General features: G+C 45.6%; 2 protein-coding genes across 5 annotated transcripts in view; both read right to left on the reverse strand.

The window, feature by feature from the left end:
* Positions 1-10,785: 10,785 nt before the first annotated feature.
* LOC119659204 (mediator of RNA polymerase II transcription subunit 29) lies at positions 10,786-11,827 on the reverse strand. Its single transcript, XM_038067173.1, has 3 exons — positions 11,391-11,827; positions 11,240-11,327; positions 10,786-11,166 (listed from the first exon to the last, which is right to left on the reverse strand). The coding sequence occupies exons 1-3, from the start codon at positions 11,687-11,689 to the stop codon at positions 10,945-10,947; spliced, it is 609 nt and encodes a 202-aa protein (XP_037923101.1). The 5' UTR covers positions 11,690-11,827; the 3' UTR covers positions 10,786-10,944.
* Positions 11,828-19,647: 7,820 nt separating this feature from the next.
* The window catches only part of LOC119659311 (facilitated trehalose transporter Tret1-like), a 92,789-nt gene continuing 88,009 nt past the window's right edge, over positions 19,648-24,427 (reverse strand). For all 4 annotated transcript variants that reach the window (XM_038067327.1, XM_038067326.1, XM_038067329.1 and 1 more), the window contains one exon: positions 19,648-20,195. In XM_038067327.1, the coding sequence (XP_037923255.1) occupies positions 19,952-20,195 (244 nt within the window). In that variant the 3' untranslated portion in view covers positions 19,648-19,951. The remainder of the gene's footprint in view (positions 20,196-24,427) is intronic.

The raw sequence follows: 24,427 nt of genomic DNA on the forward strand, positions 1-24,427 counted from the left end.
TGACCCCCTAGCTGGCAGTATCCCTGCGTCCTAGGTAGTAACCTCGAGAAAACTTCTCGGTGAAGAGCGAGCCGCAAATAATCGGTACACGTCGGGACACACTGGGAGGCTCCGGAGCCGACGACAATTCTCTGTCGGCGTCGAAAGGCTGATATGAGCGTAATTCTGCCAAGGTGGTAGTTGTGACGTCAATCAGGAGCCAGCCCCTTCGGAATCCTGGTCGGGAAGTGTGCATTGAACCGGTGTTAGTAGAGCGCGTTGCCCCGACCGAGCGCTGATCCGTCCGTGAATTTCGGGATCAGCTAAGCATAGGTCAGACCTCAGGGAACTGGGGTAGGGGTTGTGTCCCCGAGGGTACATCCGTTCCTGACCCGCTCAATTGCACACGATGCGCTGGTTACTTTTTCATGAAGAATACAAATAACTTATAAAAAAAATCGACGAAACAACAGGGAAGAAGGAGAACCTGAATACGTTTGGCCGGACTACAAGAAAGCGGCAGCGAGGGCTGATATACCCGATGTGACACCGGGGCGCCCAAATAAAGAGCAAGTCTCATCAAGTGGCGCGACTGACCGTGCGGAGACGGCAACTCCAATACCATGTAGTGCTCCTGTTCCGAAAGTAAGCTCAATCAGAATCGCTAGTCCTAAGCAGATGGATTCGAATACAAGCTGAGTGGAAATGCAGTCGACCGTCTCCGCTAGAGCCAAAGGGAAAAGGCTCATCAGGAAACGCGCAGCAGTGATGGAGCGTCTGCGGTCGGCAACGTTCCTCCAGAGGAACGTCAACAGAGGCGTCAAAAACGGGCTGATGAAACTGAAGGAACTACTGGACCGCATCTCCTTCTATAGGCGAACATGGAGAGCAGCGGAAGACGATTGGAGAGCAGAAACAGCACTCCCCGCTGAGAACGCTGTTTGCATCAAACGGACCGCAGACAACCCACTGCAAAGCGAACTGGGGAAAAAGCGGAAAGAAGATGACGTGCCCGAAGGACACTTTACCGAAGTAGTTACCAGGACCCAAAAAAAGAAGGCGAAGAAGGAAAAGAAGAAACAACTGACTCCGCTGCCAGAGACACGTCACAATGGAGCAGTGGTGTCTTCCCTACGGAGAACGAGGAGTGGCGGAGTTCTCGTCGAACTGGGCCCAAAGACGACAGACAAGAATACGTTCTGCGAAGCGGTCAAGGGGTTATTGGAGGAGGAGGCTCTTGTTTCCAGCCTAGGGCCCATGTGCTCACTAGAAATCCGGGATCTTCACTGCCTCACAGAAAACGACGAAGTAGAGGAAGTACTAAAGCGTGAATGTCCAGAGGTAACCAATGCCCGGGTAGATATCATCTCTGTAAATGCTCGAGGCCAAAAGCTCGCCGTGGTGGAAGTCCCGGAGCAATATGCGAGGAAACTCCTTTGCAATGAGAGAATCAAAATCGGATGGGTAGTATGCAGGGTGTGAATGCGGATAGTCCCCACCAAGGGCTACAGGTGTCTGGACTATGGACACACGTCAGCAGCTTGCAAGGGTCCGGACAGGAGCACAGCATGCCGGAGATGCAGCCAAGTGGGTCATCTTCGTGTTCTTGCCAAAGGCCGGGAGAACGGGTTTGTCTGGATCCAGTATTTAGGTGTTTTTTAGCGTTTACCTGACGTCGAACGAGACGATGCCGGACTTTCGGCGCCGGCTTAATGCTCTGGGAGACGCCGTTTCGAGCACGGAGGGACGAATCCTGGTTGACGGTGATTTTAATGCCAGGGCTCTTGAATGGGGCATGCCTCATTCAGACTCCAGAGGGAAACGGATTCTGGAAATGGCGGCGAGAACCGGGCTCGCAGTTTTAAACACGAGATCCACGCCAACGTTTCGGCACCCAGGCTGTGATGGAAGCATTCCTGACATCACTTTTGCGTCGGAATCTCTCGCATCATCGGTGGACGCGTGGCGAGTCCTAGAAGACTTCTCGGCAAGTGATTACCAGTACATCGCGATCGAAGTGTTTGACGCTACTTGCCGGCGAGCACCAACGCGACCCTCCCCCTGCCTGTGGAATGCCGCGATGGTGAACATCGCCAAGTTCGTCGAAGCTCTTGGAGCAGGCAGGGCCATGCTGGGGGCACTGGTAGTGTCGCAGCTGACAACGTCGTAAATTCAGTGATGAACTTAATAACGACGCCATGTGAGGCTTCCATGCCCCGGAGGGGCCCCAGGTGCGACAAGCCTTCTATGTACTGGTGGACGGCAGAAATTGCCGACCTACGGAAAAAGTGTCATAAGCTCCGCCGTTTGGCATAACGTTTGGACGCCAACGAGGAGGCCTGCGCCATAAAGGCACAATGTAGATCAACAAAAAGGAGACTCCGGAGCGCTATAAATAAAAGCAAAGCTCGCGGCTGGCTGAACCTTGTTAACGAAGTGGATGAGGACCCGTGGGAGCTTGACTATAAGCTGGGCACTCGGAAAAGCAAGGCACTGTGGAAGCCCCGCATACTGAGTACCGGCAGATGGACCGCATTGTGCGGGCATTGTTCCCCAGACACCCTGTACGGATTGATGTAAATAGTGCGGAAAACGTCGAGGATTGCCCCTTTTCACAATGAGACAGCTCGAAGAAGCGGTTCTGATGGCATCCCGGCGAAGTTTACAAACTTGTGTTCCGCCAACGGCCAGAATTGCTGCTTGAAGTGTTCAACGCCTACTTGAAGGAGGACATTTTTTCTTGTCGCTTGAAAGTGGCCGGACTCGCATTGATCAATAAGGGAGACCCGGAGCTCCCGTCTGCATACCTACCGCTGTGTATGCTTGACACGGCCGGAAAAGTGCTCGAGAAGCTCATCAGGGGAATACTCGCTGAAGCGATCCCTGCTGCCGGGAACTTACCCGCAAAGCACTTCGGGTTCAGAACAGGGAGATCTACAGTGGATGCTGTTATGGAGGTCGTAGATGCGGTTCATCGAGCCGAGGCGCACAGCCGCCGATCTCGACGGATAGTGCTCCTCATAATGCTTGATGTCAGAAGTACCTTCAATTCCGTAAGATGGACAGATATGTTAGACACACTAGAAAACTCCTTTAACGTGCCAAGTTATCTCTTACAGATGTTGCGGGATTATCTGAAAGACCGCTTCCTGCTCTATGAGACGCTAGAGGGCTAAAGGAGGATGGAAATCTCGTCGGGAGTAGCCCCATCCTGGGGCCGGACCTCTGGAACGCTTCCTACGATAGTCTGCTGGGAATCGATATGCCCGAAGGGTCGCGCCTGGTCGGTTATGCAGACGACGTTGCGGCACTAGTTGCCGGACGCACTGTTGAACAGGCCCAAAGCAGACTTGGCATATTGATGCGACGAGTGAGCGGATGGATGACTGCTCACAGTTTCAACCTTGCGCTGGAAAAAACCGAAGTAGTCATCCTGACGCTGCGTCCCATATTGATCGGCGAGTTGACTATAGAGTCAAAACCAGCGGTTAAATACCTTGGTTTAATGCTCGACACGAAGATGAGCTTCTTCGAGCAAATTAAAGCAGTAGCGGACAGGGCTCCAGCTAGAGTCACGGCCTTGAGTCGGCGAATGGCGAATATCGGGGGCCCTATATCAACAAGGAGACGTCTACTTATGGGAGCAACGCAGTCGGTTCTTCTCTATGGTGCGGAGGTATGGGTTGATGCCCATAACAAGGAGGAACATCGTAAACGCCTTGCTCAAGTGCAGAGGCGGGGAGCTTTGCGAGTGGCGTCTGCTTATCGCACCATCTCCGAACCGGCTGTGATGGTGATCGAGGGAGTGACCCCCGTTGCCCTCCTCACCAAGGAGCGCAAAGCTATCTACCGCCGTAAGGGCGAAAACTTAGTAGAAGTGGTTGCCCGTGAAGAACGTCAACGCACCCTTACCGAGTGGCAATTTTCTTGGCAAAATGAGCCGAGGGGCAGATGAACAGCATGGTTCATCGACAAATTAGAACCGTGGTTGAACAAAACACACGGTGAGATTGATTACTGCCTCACCCAACTTCTAAGTGGGCATGGAGGTTTTCAGTCTTACCTGCACAGATTAGGAAGACGCGATCTCCTGATTGTGTGTTCTGCATGGAGTAGCGTACGACTCTAAACACACCTTTTTCTCTTGCGAGAGGTGGGACGGCTTTTGTCAGCACCTTTATGCAGACCAAGGGGAGCTCTCTCCAGACAACATTGTCAGAGAGATGCTGCAGAGCGTTGGCATTATGTTCGGGCTCTTCTTATTACGAAGAAGATTGAACTCGACCGGCGAAGGGATCGGACGGTAAGGGGTTCCCTGAACAAACAACAACTCCCTTCCTCCCCTCCCCTCCCGTTCGTTGATAGTCCGCCAGCGTGCTGTTGCGGGAGTCTAAACGCATTCACCTACTCTACTCCCAAAAAAAAGCATATGCCTGGGGCGGCCCGGATTCCCATCCTGCACACTATCCAACCAATTCTGATTTACCAGCTGTTTAGAAGCCTCCTCCCATATTGCTCGGTAACTTCCACCACATTGATTACCTCTGGACATTCGCGTTTGATGGCCTCTTCTACCTCGCTCTTTTCTGTGAGGCGGTCTATGTCTGGGTTTCCTGAGAACCAGTGGGTTCCTGGCTGGGAACCAAAGTTTTTTCTCCCAGAAGCCCCTTGACTGCCCCTTGTTGTCCTCGGGCCTAATTCGACTAGGACTCCCCCACCCTTTGTCTTATGGATGAAAGACACTTCTGCTCCGTTACCTTTGAGTTTGATCTTGTAACAAATTTCACTGAGGACTTCCGCAAAAATCTTGCCTTCCGTCGGCTTAATAAACAAAGCCGGCGCGGCGGTCTGGTCCTCCTCTGTCTCCCAGCCTTTTCTTTTGGTGCTCCGACCTTCGTGTCCGCCCTAATTTTAAGCGGAGGTTTTTCTGATGACGCGGCGTGTTTTTGTCTCTTGTTTCTCTTCACCTTCTTCTTTTGAGCTCTGGAAAGTGCCTGAGTGAAATCTCCTTCTAAAGCCCCTAGCTATCTTCGTTTTTTCCCCCAGTTCACTCTCAATGGGCCGTCTGCATCGGGAGATACGGTTGTTTCCCGCGGATTTTATCTTACTCTCCATGTCCGCGTATAATATGAAATTCTGTTCAGGAGCTCCTCCAACTCCATCATCCCGTTTTTCATCTCTTTGCTGACGTTTTTCGGGAGAAACGTCGCAGGTCGCATGCGCCTCATAACTGCCGCATTTCTGAATAAGCCTTTCCTCTTCAGCTTTCGCTAAAGTAGTCGACAGCGCTTCCCCTCCGAAACATTTGGTTAGTTTCGGCAGTTTTCAATGTGCCTGTCCCGCATGACAAAGTGCGGCTTCACGCCACCCTATCTTTTAGATAAACGCATTGGGAAAAATCATGGAAAAGGTTGTTTGGAGCAAGTTGCTACCCATTCAGGAGTTACTCCTATTTAGGTAATTCTCTTGTGTGTGTGTGTGTGTGTTTTTGATTTGTCCCACGTTGTCCCGGCAGGCTAACGATGTATACCACCAGATACCACCTACGATGACTCCGTGACACGGTTGGCTAGACTGTTGTCTATGTTGCCAGCATGACTACGAAAAATATGGGCTACTGGGCCTTATATTGCTTTGTAAATTTTCAATTTGTTAAAGTGATTGAGTAGTAAGAAGTAAGATTCATTTTGCATATTATTTGACTTATAACCGTAAAAATTTAGGCTACTACCTAGGCTTTATTTAAGTGCTAAAGTTTTACTTCTGCTTGTTCAAGAAAGGTGATAATTTCTAGTAGGTGTTTATTTAGGTCCTCTGCAAGCAGGTGCTCTACAGAGTTGATGGATCTATCCCAGTTAAAATTATTTCTGATTTGGATATACTTAGTACATTTGAAGAGGATATGGTTTAAGGTTTCCTGCGCATTGCATGTATTGCAACTGTCATTTCTTATGATTTTCATCTTTTTGAGCCATGGTTTATTATAGGAGTGACCTGACATGATTCTGTTGGCAGTTTTTATCCGCGACACCTTTTGTTTGGAAAGGTCTTTCGGAGGTTTTATGGGTACATGGGGGAATATTTATGCAAAGAATTTCCCTTTGGAGCGAATGTAATTTTGATAGCTTGAGTCCCACTCCTCTGCTATTTGGTTGGCAACCAGAAGGTTTAAATCAATGGGTGCTAGGTGACAGTTCATCAGCGTGGCGGTGTTCTGGCCTTCGGTAGTTGCCAGATGTGCACTTTCATTTAATTTGATGCCACTCCTTGCCGGGCACCACATTATGACTCCTTCTTCACCGTTCATGCATTTGATGTTGTTGTGGATTTCGTTGACCATGTAGTGAGTGGTAGACTCTTTGCCCAAGATCCGGCACGCATGTAGGGAGTCCGTAATTATGACCACTTTCTTATGACCTTTATCCAACGCGTATTTAGTGGCTAGCCAAACCGCTTGGAGTTCTGCTGATAATGTTGTGATTTGTTTTAGCCTGTGCTGCCCCACCGTTTCAGCATGATCATTGACCACTGCAATGCTTACATCACCTCCTCTGACAGAGGCATCTGTGGCAAATATTTCAAAATTCCTGGATTTGTAGTTGCGTATGGAGGCATTCATCTCATTTGCTAAAGCCGTTTTTGGAATGTTTCTGCCTGACGCCTGAGTTATAACTATAATACTTGTAAGGTATGTGGAGGGCTTGATTTTATGTCAGCTCTCAGGAGGTCAAAGAGGTGAGAGAAACGTTTGTAAGTTGCAGAGAGGCCATTTTTAGCATCTGCACTCTCTTGGACATTCCGAAAGACATGAGGTCGATTTGCATGGAGCCTTATTAGCTCCTTAGTTGCTAAAATTGTTATTCTGAGATGGGGCGGCGGTTCATTTGCCAGAGCAAAGGTGGACAGGTGAGGAGCAGTTTTGGTAAGCCCTAGGCATCTTTTTAGGATTGTGGCCGCTATTGAGGTGATTTTGTTATTTAGGTATTTGGGTGCTATTACAGATGTGGCAGCGGCGTAATCTAGGATGGGTCGTATTAGCACTCTGAACAATTTGATGCTATTTTCAGGAGGAAGACCCCAAGAATGCCCAGTAGAGAAATTGATGACTCTAGCAGCTTTTTTAGCCTTACAGATGGTGTCAATTGTTTGATCTTTTAATATTAAAGATGAGTTAATTGTCTTGCCAAGGAAGGATATCTTTTTGAATTGCTGTATACTGATATTGCCAAGATTCAAGGGGTGTAGTGTACTACTGTTTCTTTTAAGGGTAATGAATTTTGATTTGTCCGGATTTATATGAAGATTTAGGCTTTTGCATTCGTCAATGAGGGCTACTGTTTGGGCTTTAATGGAGACTTCAGTTTCCGTAATTGTTTTGCCAGTGGCTAATATGAAAAAATCATCAGCATATTGATAGATTTCTATGTTGGGGTCGACTGGTTTATGAAGTGAGGCCGTGTAAATATTGAATAGCGTGGGGCTCAAGACACATCCTTGGGGTATACCATTGCAAATTCCCACCTTCGCATCACCTAGGATTAGATTCCTGTTGGCCAGAAACCGTGAGATCCAGATAATGATTTCGGCTGGTATTTTATGAAAGATCTTTTTAGATTCAAGGGTTTTTAGATCTACACTTTCATATGCTTTGGATACATCAAGAACTACCGCTTGCGCCTGCAGTTTGCTTGCTTTGGCTATGGAGATTGCGAGAAGGATGTCATTTAGACATGTCACAGTGGATAATCCGCTCTGATAGGCATGACTGTTGGGAGGGAGAATTTTGTGCTCTAGAATGAAATGGTTTAGTCTGTTTTTGACAAGTGTGTTGAGGATTTTGGCGAAAACATTCATTAGAGATATGGGTCTGAAGTTTTTAATGTCTGACAGGTCTTTATTTATTTTGGGTATGGGAACTATCTTAATAACAGACCACTCCTGTGGAGGGTTTAAATTTTGCCAAGTTTCATTAATGGAGGTAAGCAGAGCAGATTTGACCGGAGGGCTTAGCCACTGAATGTACGTGTACGTAATTTGGTCATTACCCGGTGCGGAGTTCTTTTTCCGTTTGTTGAGGACCAGAGCGAATTCCTCAGGAGTAAAATTTTGTTGCAGCGATGGTGGCGGTAAGTTGGATGTAAAATTATTTGGAGTTGGCTTGTTGTAGCTTGAGCTTAGAAAGTCTAGGTATTTCTGGTCATTTTCAGAATCCCAAATCCGGTTGTTGGTTTCTTCCTCTTGAACATTTTTAAAGTTTTTTATGCTTTTCCAGAATACCTTAGTGTCTTTTTCGACACTCAGTTCTTCCCAAATCTTGTCCCAGGTTTTTTTCTTAGCCGCTTTCACCGCTTGTAACCATTTCTTGTTTGCAACCGAGAAAGACATGAAGTTGGTGTGGTTCGCATCACTGTGGTAGGCTCTCAGAGCTTGCCTTTTCTCTACAAATAGTGTCTTCAGATCACTGTTCCACCATGGTTTATGGGAGGAGCCCTTGCGGATTTTGAATGTCGACTCTTTAATTTTGCTTTGGATTTCTGATGTCAGACCGTTCAAGTTCTCCGTGGGAGGGATGGACTGCAAGGCAGTTTTTAAATGAAGGAGGCCTATTTTGTATTTCTGTTGAATTACAATGGTGTTACTGTGGATGGCTATTGGTTTATGCTTGCTTTTAGAGATCGGTTGTACCAGCGCGTTCCAGGACCAGGATATAGTATTGGAATTAGTGAGGGTGACATCTGGTGCAGATGCTCTTGTTTTGCCGTTTGTTACCTGGTCCACAAAGGTTAGTGAACCGTTGTTGAGTGGTCTAAAGTCAGATCTGCATATTGTGTTTGAGAGATGCCTCCCTTTACTATTCTCGATGGAGTCCCCAAGTATGAATGACCTGGCATTTAGGTCGCCAGTTATTATTGTGTTTGGGGTATTGCTCAGAAATTGAAGTAGCTTGTCCAGTTCTACTTTGAAAGTGGTCGTAGTTGTATGCGGGGGCATGTATATGGAGGCAATGGTGATGTTTGGAGTAAGGTTCAGGGTCTTAGCGATAATGATGTCCATGTTGGTATCATAGGTTATTGGCCTGGCATTTATGCCTTTGCGAAACGTAAGGGCCACTCCACCATAGCCATCCTCTCTGAATTTGTACATAAGGTTGAAACCTTTCAGGTACCGAGAATGATGGGACGAGTTAAAAGTGAAAATTTCTTGTAGGGATAGTATGTCATAGCCGTGAGTATTAGCAAAGTATTCAATTTCAGACTTATTGTTAGCTAGACTTTGAATGTTATATTGTAGGATGTTTACCATTTGCAATTTCTATGAACGTCAAGTCGCTCGTGATGTTGAGTTTATCAGTCTGTTTTTTGATTTTTTGCATGTCTTCTGCCAAAAATGGATCTTGTATCTTTGAAGAGATGTTGTTCATGAGTTTAAGGATTTGCGACAGTATTTTCTGGTACTCGGATACAACCGTGTACGTTGGGTGTTCGAAAACAGTTTGATTTGGCGTAAGTGGTTCTTGATAGTCATCTTTGGGAAAGGGTGTTCTGGTGTTCTGGCGTAGATTTGATTTGACAGCAGAACTGAATTTTTTGCTCCCTCTGATGGTTCTATTGAACTCATCTTGAGGATTCCTTGTCCAGTTGTTCGGACTTTCTTTTTTTTCCAGCGGTAGGGAAGGCAACGTCACAGTCAACATCGCAGTCCAGTGAGTCGTAATAATTTTTCACTTCTTTAGTGGCTTCCCTCATGGAAATATTTTTTATTGCTGCCGTCTTGATGATCGCCATGTGTTCGACCCAGATGGTGCACTTCCTGCCTCTGGCGTCATGGTCACACTTACCACATAAAGCACATTTTTTCCCGCATGTGTTGCCATCGCACTGATCTTTTAGACCACTGCAATTTAAGCATCTACTCACTTTTGCTTTGCAGTTAGTGGCAATGTGACCCAATCTGCCACAAGCAAAACATTGCCTCGGTCTGTTTAAATAATGGTCAACCTCAACCCTCACGCTACCGATTGAGATATGTTTGGGGATGTCAGAGCCAACGAAGGTTAATTTGACTGTTCGAGATGGAAGGAAGACATCTTTGTTTTCCTAAGATCTGAAGTTCAGCCTTTGCACTTTCGCCACTTTTATCGGGGAGTTAATGTCCTGAAGTATTTCATCTTCTGTGAAATCTGTGGGGATGCCTTTAATAATCCCAAATCTATGGGTATCTCTCAAGGAAATATATGCTTTTAGCCCTAATGTGACCAAGCGATTGTCGGATGCCAAATTGTTCGCGCAGGACGCTGATTTGCAATAAACTTTTATCCTCGTAGGCCCACCTTCCTTGACCGTAATTACCTGGTCTTTGAGGTTGAGACGCCTCGTAAGTTTATGGAAATTGAGGGGTTTGAAACCTTCAATTCTTTCCTGTCCGTTAACTTTATCTATGTATGTCATGGGGTTGCTTCTCTCCACACATACTGTGTACGCTTTACATTGAGCGTTCTCGCTGTACCTGTACACTGGGGCTGTTTGCTCCATCGGAACTATTTTTTGTTTTTCCATTGGTGAAAGGGTCTTGCTTAGGTCCTGAGACTGGGTAACCTCAGGGAAAGCTTTGAGTTGAGTCGTGGCTGGTAGGCAAAAAGAAAATTAACTTCAAACAAAAAACGCACTGTCGATACAAACACGAAATGCGTCTGTCCACGGCAGATGTCACGAAGCAAGTGATTTAGGTAATTCTCAAGCGTGACAAAGCCTTCGAAAACAAATGACAGCCCCTGAGTGACTTCCGGATCGACAGAAAAAACTTGGATATTCATATCACAATATTTATTTAATTTTTATGGAAACTGCAAATGACAACATATTCCCACTACATTCAGTCCCTTCGCCTTTCGGTGAAGCTAGCATTTATCCTTAATTCCACTTAAAAAAAAACTTCCCAGCGCACTTGGCGGCGTAGATCAGTTTATCAGTCAGTTTGTGAAATATTCTGGGCAGCGCTAATGAGCGTGTCGTGGATCTCCTTGGCCGAGCTGATGTGCGAGCGCACAGTGGCCAAGTACTGAGGGTACGAAATCGGCGCATTCGCGTTCTCGGGCTGCGGATAGGGCTCCATTCTACTGGACGCCACCGGTTGGGGCAAGTAGTGCTGAGCTGAGGAGAGTTGTTGAATACACTGGACGGCAGTTTTCTAGAAAAATGAATGAAATATCCCATTTAACACGAATGACACGGCATGGCTTAGACAAAAAGAGAAAACTCACCAAGTGAAGCTCGATCTGGTCACAAATCGAATAGAATTCCTCCAAATGTTTGTCGTATCGCGCCGTCGGGGTGTTGTTTATCTTCTTCCTGTAAAGAACGACGAAAGTATTGTTAATGCACATCATTTTTGCGAGGTCAAAGGCTACTCACAAGTCATCGGAGAGGTTGCTTTGCTGCAGGACTACCGCGGCCGACTTGAACGTGGCGTAGAACGACTCGCGGAGTGGCCCCACCAAACTCTTGATTTTCGAAATGTTATCCATTTTCTCGGCTTGCTGCTGCGGTTGCGGCTGTTGTTGCTGCTGCTGCGGCATTTGCTGTTGGTTCATGACGGTTTGCATTTGCGGCGCTTGTTGTGGGGAACTTTGCTGCATCATACCCGGCGAGACTCCAACGTTTGGCATCCCACCAGGACCCATTATTGGTTGCGGAACTCCGTGAATATTCATTTGAAACGTGTAACTGGATCAAAGTGATCACTTTTGTAGATGAATAACTCCCCAAACACACTAACCAAAACTAAACGAATCCCAGAGCACTCAACTTTCTATTATGACAGCGAACTACGCACCGGTCTTCTTCTTTATTAAGGCCGGAGTTGTATCGACTACGAAGCTATGGAATCTACTCGAACGATAAAATGACAATCGGGTACGTTCAATTCTGTAATGGGAAACTGTCACTGGGAATCCCCATTACGAAAACGTGCCGGTTTTTTGTTAATAATTTACTACGGATTACATATAAACATGTGGGGACGAGCCGGTGGTTTCCAATTAAATGGGCTGAGATAAGACGAAAATAATGCAGAAAATGTTTCCATATCTCGCTAAGTTATAACGCGTGCATACAGTGGCGGTGAAAGTGCAGAATAGGCCCCAGGGCGAAACGTAGATTGGTACCCACGATGGATTATAAAACCTGGGAAACGTCTGCGGAACCAACACCAACAACTCTACTAGCAAATCCTATATCGACCTCCACGCGGTGACGGCTGGGAATTCTTGCTCAATGAAAAATTGCAGACGTAGGTGGATGAAGGCGAGTCTCCCGCGCTAAAAACAGGACAAATTGTACCAACTGGTCCTCCAGGTTGGAGGTTGGGTAGGGCGAACAACCCTACATGGAAAACTGAAGTTAAGAAGCCACGGAAGCAGTCGATTTGCGCATTTTCTCATGTAACATGCGCTCCCAGTACAGACCGGATGCTGCTGCACAGTATCCGATACCCTGTCCCAATATAAGGCTGATGAAACAACATTGCAATAGATGCGCTGCAAAGGGACTGGTTTCCTGGAGAAAAGCCACTACACCATATATTACAGCCATCCAGTAAACCATGCTCTTGCAGTAGGTTTCTTAGCCAGCCAAAAAATGAAACCTGTTGTTATTGGCTTTGAAAACATAACCGATGCCGCAATAACCGCTGTCAACAGGGATCCTGGAGATGAAGCATCAACAAATGATCTTCACAATCACCTGAAGAACGTTATCACAAATGCGGCCATAAACATACTTGGCCCCAGCCGCAAAAAGAGTTGGAACGGCCGGTTTGACGATCAATGTAAGCTAGCTATGGAACGCAAGATTGCTGCATACCGAGTAATGTTGCATTCTCAAAGAGCGCGGGCACGCGTAGAGACTTATGACAAATTCCATCGAACGGAGAAACGACTTCACAGACGGAAGAAGGAATCTTGGAAGAACCAGCAGATCTGTGAACTAGAAAAGTACAGGGAACAACCGCACCAGGCGCCGAAGTCCTACCAAAAAGTCAGCAAGATGAAACCTTACACACCTCGATGCTCATCCTGCCGAGACAAAGAAGGAAATCTGATTTCCGACAGAATGGGGATATTAGAGCGATGCGTTGAGTACTTTGATGAACTACTGAACAACTGAACATCGGCGAGTTGGAGGTCCCGCCAACTGAAAACGACGGACAAATACTGCCACCACCAAGAATAGAAGAAGCAGTCCGATGGAATTACCGCCGAATTGGTTAAATATGGAGGCGACCAATTACACCAAGTGGTTTATCAACTTGTACTCAAGGTGTGCAACAGCGAATCAATGCCTGAGGACTGGGAAAGAGGCATTATCTGTCTCATACATAAAAAGGGGGATATCACGCAGTGCAGCAATTATAGAGGTATCACGTTGCTGAGTACCATCTATAAGATATTCTCCTCTATCTTGCTAGGTCGGATAGTCCCATACGCACGGAACATCACTGGTCCATACCAAAAAGGCTTCACACCAGGCAAATCAGCAAAAGATCAGATTGTCTCTCTGTGGCAAGTGATGGTGAAACTTTTGGAATATGGACATCAGTTGTACTATCTTTTCATCGATTTTAAGGCATAGCCAGAGTTAAATTGTACACGGCCATGAGAGAATTCGGTATCCCGACGAAATTGATAAGACTGACTCGACTGCCCCTGACCAATGTGCGAGACCAGATAAAAGCAGCAGGATCTCTCTCAAGACCATTCAACATCAACAACGAATCCTCCGAAGAATTTTTTGCCCCCTACATGAAGATGGACGATTTCGTAACCTACATAATAACGAAATTTATGAGCGATACCACGACCGTCTGGTTGTGGATAAAATCGGGCTCAACAGGTTACGGTGGGCGGGTCACTTAACCCGTATTGATGAGGATGGTCCAGCCCGGAAAGTCTATAAGGGCAATATCTATAGTTGGAAATGACGAGATGCAGCGATGGCGTAGGTCAGGACGCCAGACAGTGTTTAGGGATATCGAATTGGGGGGTGTCTAGAGTTGTTCATTAAGCCAGGCCTAAACCGGATACCGGTTGTTGCGCCATTGAGGATGAATGCTGCCCAGCTGTCGGAGCAGATTCGAATGGTGTGACCCGTCCATTTTTGCCGCAAACATTCTACTGCTGCGAATTAAATTCCGCCTGGAACATGGTCGCCATTTTTCCGAGAGTTCAAACCAGTTCCATAATCGGATTTCCCAGGAACACCCCTGCCTGCGTGCCTGCCCGATCCGTTTTCCATGACTGACCCGGCGGTGAAGATTTCCAAGTTTGTAATCCGAAAAGACCCGTGGCCATTTATTAACCATTCTTCTATTTTCGTAATTACGACGGCGTATCTTTTCGAAGACGAATGTGGAAATCATGATCGGCGGGCATCAGAGCCACCTGATGTTTGTCAAGAAATTTCCAGATGAACGCATGACCGTAAATTGGTCGCCCAAGTCTCACCTAGAAATGGATTGGGGGTAAACTTAAAATAGCTTCGAATGCCACACTCGGGGTACTACTGATTGGTCCAGTAATACTTAGGCAATCGGGCCTCAGAATTTGCGTCAGCAGCTTCCTGCTGTTAGCAGAGTTTAGTCTCGGCCACCTGGGTTTTTTTATGGATGTATACATTCACTGAATCCGTTTTGGTGAATGTCCCCAGGTCTTACCTATCGCAGTCCTACAGCAACAAGGCAATCTGCAGGATTTCTGGTATTGTTCATGGATATGCCGCTTCTACATTAACTAGGAGTCGAGATGTACTCCTAAATATTTGACTGTTTCAATTTTTGCTGTTAGCTCATGGAGTGCTGTTTCCGTAGATTTGCCTCTCTGGTAGGCATGTCGCCAATCTACTAGTTTTTCTAGTCCTTTTAGTGTGCCTAGCACACGCGGTATATATTCCGAATGTGTAAACCCAGGGCATCCATTCCCTCTATTACTAGAGCAAGAATAATGCCATCAGGACCTGCAGACTTGTATCTATAGCAAGAGTTAAATGCCCATTTCACTCGTTCCCGTGAAACTACTGCGCATGCCAGAATCCAATCTTCCGGTGAGGGTTGTATGTGTCTGTCGGCCCCGTGATGAGATTTTGGATGGTGCCTAGGAATTGCCCTTCAAGCAAATGATTTACCGTTTCATCATCGCTTTCTGTATACCTCACGCTGAATAAACGTCGATAGCTCAACTGCTGGCTACGTTCTTTGACAAGGATCCGCTTTGGCTTTGAGGTTGGCTCAAGAGAGTTGGTCTCTTCTCAAAAGTGTCTTCATGATGATAGTTTCGGCGATCTTATTCTTTTCTTTAGAGCCTTTTGAACCTCTTTGTACCGAATCCAGCAAGCGGCTGAATCAGACTTTAAAGCTCAGTTGAGGAGCACACTTATCGTTGTCCTCTGTTTCAAATCCGAGTTCCATCATGGTGTTTTACCTTTCTTTGGCATGATGAGTGGATAGCTCTCTTCGAAAGCTACTCTTATGCTAGTTGTGATCATCTGGGTTGTTTTCTCAATTCCAGCAATGGATTTGATGCGTCTCCCAAGGATCGTAACTCGGGCGCTCAGTTTTGTTTTGTACGTCGCCAAATCTGTCTTACATGGATTCCGAAATCGAGTGAGTGGAGGTATATCCATGCCCATTACGAAATCAATGCGCCTTTGATCCGAGATCGTGATATCGTTCCATACTCTCTGCTCTTTGACAAGAATCGCAATGTCAGGTGATACCACCGTGATGTCGATGATCTCTTGCCTGACCATGTTGAAGAATGTGGGTTCATTACCCAAATAGAGGATCTACAATCCGGTTCCTACAAGATACTCTAGTAGTCTCGATCCTCTTGCGTTGATTTTGGAACTTCCCCAGCATATATGGTGGGCGTTAACATCACATCCTCCTATTATTCCTATGCCTTTACTTTTGGCATATTGGTTCGCTCTGATGAATGTTCCACTGGGAACTTCGTCTACGTCATAAGGAAAATAGACATAAGCACCACAGAATCTAATTATTTCCCTGTTGACTTTTTATGGTCAATTTGACCGTTTTGGTGTCGTCATTACATAGGTCGTTAACCAAGATAGCTTGGAGGTGCAGGACCAGAGTCTATCACTTCCATTGGCATACAACAAGTCAGCATGTCGGCAGTTTAAACCCCTAGTTTCCCCACCAACAACCCGTGGTACTTATATGAGGTACATGCATGTCAGTCTTGAGCTATTGATCCGACGATTGATAAGTGTAGTCGGCACTTTACAATGCTGCAAATTTATCTGTGAGACTTGGCACCTCATCTACGGTTCAGATGAAGATGGTTTTAGCAGCCGACACTTGTAATGTGATGGTTCCAAGCTCATAGTAGAGCCGGTAGTCATTCAAACCTTCGTAATATCCTGTTCAGGAACGCCGATAGTAAGGAAAATTCCTGGCCTATCGGCTCTTCCTCTAGCTTTTCTACCTAATAGCATCCAGGTGAAGGTGTTAAGGCTATTCTGAACTCTAAGTTGTTTTAGGATCTCAGTACCATTACGTTTCTCTTCTGGAAGCAAGAGAAAGCACTTTTAAACGATGGTAGTTCGGAAACCCTCTTCAGAGAGAGTCGCGCACCCTCCCACACATTCTTGAAGGAGGAGCAGTACTGTCTGAGCCACTCGTTAGTGCTTTCGTCGATGAAGTTTATCCATAACATTTTACAGTATACACCTACCTACTCAAAGCGCAGTGTAATAACTTAGAAAGATGCAATTCTTACAACTAGGAGGAGTTTCCTCCTAAATTGTCCACAAGGCTCTGCATCGTAACTGGAAGGACTGGTGTCGTCATACAAGACCCATCCATCGGCTTCGATAGCCATGGCTGCAAATGAAGACTTAGCCCTTGCTGGCCGAGCTATTTCAGCCGAAGAATTGGGATCGTCAGATACCCGCTGCCTCTTTGGTTTGCCCTTAGCCGCAGATGCCTCAGACGATCCTTCAATATTGGCACAATCGGGCCGTTGTGTTTTGGCCGAAGGGGGTTTGCCCGAAAGCGATTTGCCTGGAGACGGTTTGCCCCAAGGGCTTTTTACCTGGAGGCATTGTTTTGCATGAAAGCTGTTTGCCAGGACGCTGTTTGCTGCTCGAAAACAGATGCTTATCCGTAGGTAAGACTTTGCCCTGAGCAGGTGTCGCTGATTGGAGCCCGGGGTCAAGAATGCTGATAGAAGGGGACTGCTTCGTTTCACCGGTGAAGGACTAGGTCCCAACAGGGTTGACGTTTGCTTCGTAAGTTCCAGAGACCTTCTCAGTAAGAGAGCTGAGAGGCACTGTCTTTTCGCAAGATATTAAGGCGCAGCAACGAAGACGATGTACAGCCGTTTAGTTTCAAAGCTTTCCAGTTGGGCTCAGTCGCAAAATTTAAGACAGGGTTAACGTGTTCTTTTACTGCGAGAGTTGTTGTTGTCTCTCTGTCCACGAGGGTGGCAGTCCCCACGTGCCCTAACGGTGTGTTGTTGATCTTCTTTACAGCCTTCGTCCTGTTCAGAAGCTGAATCGGCTCGCCTTCATCTGTTGCGCCATTTGGTTCGGTTATAGACGTGATCTGAGTGGAGTGAAGAGACTTTAAAATCAGCATCTAATGTATTGCGTCATCGTTGTTTCGTCATCGACTTCTGTGTTGAAACCAATCTTGGCACATGAGTTTTCGTCAGCATGAATTACATGTCCATACCACCCACGATCGGTACAACCTAATATTGAAGATGTCCTCTTATAGAACCATAGAGGGCGAAAGGGCGGACAACATAGCGGCAAATTTTAGATTTGAGACGTTCGCTGATGCGTCGTTCATATAGGTTATGTTGTTGAGGTTGTGACTTCCCACGAAAGACAGGTGTTTGACTTATCCACCTTTAGTGGCAACGTCATTCTATCACATTCTCGTACGAAAAAAGCGGACTGCCGACTGATGAATTCACGTGTCTCTTCCTTCGTCTCACCGGATATTGAAACATTTCTATTTTTTCAGAGATTTTGTCACGTAATAATGCAGTATAGAACTCCAAGGGTGCGGAACTAAGGGCATCCTCGAGGCAGCCCACAATAACATGGTCTTTTTTATTCCTAAGTTTTCTATTATTTATGACCCTCTAAATCCATAATATGACGTCGGATGGTATGTTCAAGTTGAAACAGAAGAAACAGATGGCATTTATATAACGTGATATGCAGTAGACGTTGGTTGAAGCATGAACCAGTGGCTTCTGGAGATAAATCAGTTATTTGGAAGACAATGGTGCTCCCGAAGGAGGAGTTTGAGTCGGGCTTCGACCCTGGAATTAACTAGCTTGGCGAACACGTAGAGGAGTAAGGTAGTCCTAAGGCTGTTAAAATCACATTACACTTACGTTTCTAAAGAATGAGGATCACTTTCATTTTTGACTACTTCTCAAGTGTCTTTTTGGACAATGGGACTGATCCATGGATATACATAACTGTAGACGATGCCATCTGATTCGGGGGCAGGCAGTGTCTTGTGCTTATCCAGGGCGTTCAGAACTTCTCCGATCGAGAAAGGTTGAAACATTTTTTGTTGCTTAGTTGTTTTAACGTTGATACCATATTAGTATAGCCAAAAAGCCGAAAGCTAGATCATTTTATCTCGAGCGGTGTGACTTAAATTCGCCGCCTCCATAGCGAAATTTAACAAATTTTAACTTGTTTCAACTAACCTCATTTGGTATGCTCTACGACAACACTTAGTGCCACAAGAACTCGTGCGCTGGGTTCAATTGCTCTACCACGATCCGAAAAGTAAAGTTCGAAGTGTGGCGGGTGTATTAAAACCGCGTCGTGTCTCTGTTGGTGTTAATCAAGGAAGTGCCCTCTCACCACTCGTTTTTGTTCTTGTTATGAACATCCAACGTCAAAAATTGAATGATCGCCTCATGCAGCACGGTCTCAGATTGAATCTCAATAAAACCGAGTTTTTGACGACCAATCCCCATGCAACAGTCACAATCACTATCAGCGGCAGTGACCTGCTCAGAACTGAGCGATTTAAATATCTCGGGTCAATGCTATCAGCCAATGGAGAACTTCGCTACGAAATTGTTTCACGCATTAATGCAACCTGGATAAAGTAGCGTTCCACTACAGGTGTTCTTTGCGATCGACGTATCAACGAACGTCTCCAACCTAAAATTTACCGCATTGTCGTCCGTCCTGTCGCTCTCAATGATTCTGAGTGTTGGCCGACTATAAAAGACAATGAACGGCGTCTTGTGGTAATGGAGACGAAGATGGTGCGTTAGAAAAGTGGCGTGACACGTTTAGATCACATTCGAAATGAGAATATCCGTGATCGATATGGGGTTGCATCGACCGCGGAAAAACTGCCAGAGGGGCGTCTTCGATGGTATGGTCACGTAATTCGCGCTAACAAGAATTAACTTGCCAAGATTGGTCTGAACATCGAAGTCGTTGATGAACCACCAAAAGGCAGGCCGAAACAACGGTGGCTTGATACGCTGGATGGAGATTTAACAGCCTCGCGATTGTATTCAGATTAGGCATTTAGTAAAATAAAATGACGAAACCGATCACGACGAGCCGACCCCGCTTGTGACATAGGCTGAAGAAAAAGAAGAAGAATGCATAAATTCCTCAGAATATATTTTTTGTTATTTAAAACTTACAATTGCATAAAAATCGGTACCGTAAATTATTCATTACATTTCTGAGCTGAACAATTTACTTAAATAAAATTTTCAAACTTAAATCAATTAACAACAATAAAAATTGTATCCACAAAGTATCTTAATGAATATTGTGAGCTTAACATTTTGGAAAAAATACGGTACGCCCAATAGTACACGCTAAAAATAATTTGTATATAAAAATGTGCAATAAAACAGATCACAAATTACGAATAATTTTAATCTACAAAAGTATCATTAATTTTCAATGAAACCTCTGTTATCACAGCCTTTCTGATTGTTGGAATCCTTCGAGTTTTCCTGATTTACTTGATTTTCTTTCGATTTCGCATCTGCTCCACATTCCAAGTCGCCAGCGTTACTGGAATTCTTTTTGATCTTAATATCAGTTAGTTTCCGGTCATTTTGAGAAAAATGTAATTCGATATCCTCCAAGGTACGATTTTCGGTCTCCGGCAAGAAAAAATAGGTGAAAAATAATCTGGAAGGAAAAAGGATTATTCTTTCATTTCAGTTGAAAATAAGAAATAAAATTATTTTAATTGGTTCCTTGAAAGTGAAACTAATTCTAACTCAAATTAGACATTTTTTGGAGCAAACTTGGTAGTCAGTCTCTCAAGTGGAAAGAAAAAAGAAGGATCTTCCTGTTTGGTTTTAATTTTCTTTGTTTAAAGGAGTTCCGTATTTCTGAAATCAAGTGTTCTCCTCTGCTGAAAAAAAGTGAATTCTTTGAAATAAGGCAGAATTTTCATCACGAATCCATTCAAAAAGGTCGTCAACGAAGAGATTACAGGGAAAATCGTAATCAGAATCAGCTCCTAAACTAGGTTAAAAGGTTTGGCTTACAAATAGGTAAAAGATCCATCACGAAGGGGGTCAAGAGACTGAGCAAGATAGGAGGAAAATTGTGTAATGTATGTAATTGTGAATACATGGTTCATTAAACAATTGTCGAATCTTCCTACATTTTATAGTGAGAAGAGTAAAACGCAAATTGACTATCTTCTCATAAAACGCCAACATTTTACCAACGTCACTGGCTGCAAAGCCGTTCCCCATTTGACCATCGCATCTTAACATCGACCGTTGATTGCCGTCTTGCGAATCAATCCACCGATAAAACAGCCTAAAGTATGCGATTTCGTGAGAAGAAAGAGGAAATGATCTCACTTCTGCGATTACCAACCATTACGAATGTGGAACCAAGTTAAAGACACGATCTAAAAAGCAACCTATACAACCCTCGGAGTTACCAAGTCAGGTAAGTGGTTCATCAACCGAGATATTTGGCTTTGAAATGACGATGTTTAAATGAAGGCCCGTGACAGTAAATGCTTTAACCAAAAGTTTCTCAACGATAAAACCCTCAGCAATTGGTAAATTTATAAGAATGCCAATCAAGAGGCAAAGAATTCGATAGCTGTCACCCGAACGGTCCATTATAAATATTTTTACAATAAACTGGATACTCGGGACGGCGAGAGAGATCTGTATAGAATTTTCAAAAGCCGACACCAACGCACACAGGATATCGAACACTTCTGTTGCGTTAATGACAAGAACGGTACTTTGCTTACCGACCGTCGAGCCGCGACGGATAGATGGCGAGAATATTTTGAGTAGATTTCAAGGTGTAGGCAGACTATAAAAGACAATGAAAAGCGTCTCACGGTAATGGAGACGAAGATGTTGCATTGGATTAGTGGCGTGACACGCCTTGATGACATTTGAAATGAGGATAACCGCGATCGATAGAGGGTCACATCGCTCATGGAAAATTGCGAGAAAGGCCTCTTCGATAGTATGATCATGTAATTCGTGGTAAGGAGAATTCACTTGCGAAGATTGGTTTTAACATCACAGTCAATGGTAAGCGATTTAAAGACCGGCTGAAACCCCCCCCCCCCCTCCCCCTGCAAGCTTTGACTTACAGTTCTCCTCACTAGCGAGGAAGTGTGTCTGAGCTAGCAGCTCAAGTGTCTCACCAGAAGACTCCGTTCGAGGGCTTTCCGACTTTTTAAGAAAGGGTGGGCTCCTATGTGGTAGTATAGGCTCCAGGACGAAACGTGGATTGGTACCCACGATGGAGCATAAAACCTGGGAAACGTCTGCTGAACTAACACCAGCAGCTCTACTACCAAACACTGTCTCCAGCTCCACGTGGTGACCGCTGGGAGCTTTTCTTAACGAAGAGCTGCAGACGGAGAAGGATGAAGGCGAGTCTCCCACGCCTAAAAACGGGACAAGCTATACCAACTGGTCCTCCAGGTTGGAGGTTGGGTAGGGGTAACAACTCCACACGGAAAACTGAAGTTACGAAGCCACAACGGGAGCCTCGGACTGGACGGATAACACAACGACGAACCCGGCAACGACAAAGAAATAACGATTTGCGCATTTTCTCATAGAACGTGAGCTCTCTGTATAGAGATGAAGCAGCTGAGCAGCTAGCCGATACCCTGTCCCAATATAGGGCTGATGTAACAGCGTTGCAGGAGATGCGTTGGACAGGGACCGGTTTCCTGGACAAGAGTCGCTACACCATATATTATAGTGACCATCCAGTATACCATGTGCTCGGAGTAGGTTTCTTAGTCAGCCAAAAAATGAACCCTGCTGTTATCGGCTTTGAAAATATAAGGGAAAGGCTATGTACTCTGCGTTTGCGAGGCAAGTTTAGAAATATAAGCCTCATTAACGTTCACGCCCCTACAGAGGAGACTGCAGAATCGGAGAACGATACCTTCTACGAGGCAGTTGAGCGAACCCTCGAAGCCTGCCCCATGTATGATATGAAATCATGCTTGGAGATTTCAACAGTCAAGTAGAGACGGAGCCCGTATTCAGGCGAAACGTTGGCTCCCATAGTTTACATACGGATACCAATGATAACGGACTGCGGATTATTCAGTTAGCAGTATCACACGAGAATTCACTTGCAAAGATTGGTCTGAACATCGAAGTCGATGGTAAACGACCAAAAGGCAGACCTAAGCAACGGTGGCTTGATACGCTGGATGGGGATTTGAAAGCCTCGAGATTGCACCCAGATCAGGCATTTGATAGAGCCAAATGGCGAAGCCGATCACGACGAGCCGACCCCGCTTGTGAACGGGACAAAGGCTGAAGAAAAAGAAGAAGAAGTATCAGACGAAATGGTTGTTGGAAGTACTTGGTTTGCGCGGAAAGCGGACCACAAACATACGTGGGCCTCTCCAGATGGGACCACTTTTAATCAAATTGACCACGGGCTGATTGAATCCCGCCACCTCTAAACCTTGATGAATGTCAGAACATATAGGGGGGCCAATATAGATTCGGATCACTATCTCGTTGGCATGGTGCTCCGAGCTCGAATTGCGACACCACCTAGATTCCCTTCTGACAATCAGGTGAGAGTGAATACTCAATCACAACACAGCCCTCCGCAACACCCTAAGGGCGAAATGGATGCCGCAATAACCGCAGTCAATAGAGATCCTGAGATCCTGAAGCAACAACAAATGATCTTCACACCCACATGAAGAACGTTATCATTGATACGGCCACAAAGGTACTTGGCCCCAGCAGTAAGAAAAGTCGGAACGGCTGGTTTGACGATGAATGTAAGCTAGCTATGGAACGGAAGATTGCTGCATACCGAGTAATGTTGCATTCTCAAAGAACGCGAGTGGAGAAGCGACTTCACAGACGGAAAAAGGAAGCTTGGGAGAACCAACAGGTCTGTGAACTCGAAAAGTACAGGGAGCAACCGCGCCAGGCACGGAAATTTTACCAACAAGTTGACAGGTTGAAGTCTTATACCGCTCGATGCTCATCCTGCCTGGGAAATCTGATTTCCGACAGAATGGGCATATTGGAGCGATGGCTTGAGTATTATGATGAACTACTTAATAACCAAAATATCGGCCACTTGGAGGTCCCGCCAACTGAAGACGACGGACAAATACTGTCACCACCAAGAATAGAAGAAATAGTCCGATGGAATTACCGCCGAATTGGTTAAATATGGAGGCCACCAATTACACCAAGTGATTCATCAACTTGTGCTGAAGGTGTGGGAGAGCAAATCAATGGCTGACGACTGGCAACGAGGTATTATCTGTTTTATACATAAAAAGGGAGATATCACACAGTGCAGCAATTATAGAGGTATCACGTTGCTGAGTTCCATCTATAAGATATTCTCCGTTATCTTGCTGGGTTGGATAGTCCCATATGCCCAGAACATCATTGGCCCATACCAAAGAAGCTTCACTCCAGGCAAATCAGCAAGCGGCAAGCGATGGAAAAACTGTTGGAATATCAGTTGCAGCATCTTTACATCGACTTTAAAGGCGCCTATGACAGTATAGCCAGGGTAAAACTGAACGCTCTTGGCCGCGTTCGAGAGGAGAATCCTCCTACATGAGGATGGACGATTCGGTAGCCTACATAACGACGAAATCAAGTGATACCACGACCGACTGGTTGTGGATAAAATCCGGCTCAACAGGTTGCGGTGGGCGGGTCACTTAATCCGTATGGATGAGGATGATCTAGCCCAGAAAGTCTATATGGGCAATATCTATGGTAGAAAAAGAAGACGAGGCAGACCATGCCTGAAATGGAGCGATGGCATAGGTCAGGACGTCAGACAACTTTTAGAGATATCGAACTGATGGACCTCGTCGCAAAACCGGGATATTTGAAATTTCTTATTAAGGCAGGCCT

Source organism: Hermetia illucens, chromosome 6 (assembly GCF_905115235.1).
Source record: "Hermetia illucens chromosome 6, iHerIll2.2.curated.20191125, whole genome shotgun sequence".
Lineage (NCBI taxonomy): Eukaryota > Metazoa > Arthropoda > Insecta > Diptera > Stratiomyidae > Hermetia > Hermetia illucens.

Coding starts and splice junctions, on each gene's coding strand:
- LOC119659204 (XM_038067173.1), bottom strand. CDS start 11,689: ATGAATATTCACGGAGTTCCGCAACCAATAATGGGTCCTGGTGGGATG. Junction 11,328..11,390: donor AGCAACCTCTCCGATGACTT/GTGAGTAGCCTT, acceptor CGTTCTTTACAG/GAAGAAGATAAACAACACCC. Junction 11,167..11,239: donor ACCAGATCGAGCTTCACTTG/GTGAGTTTTCTC, acceptor TCATTTTTCTAG/AAAACTGCCGTCCAGTGTAT.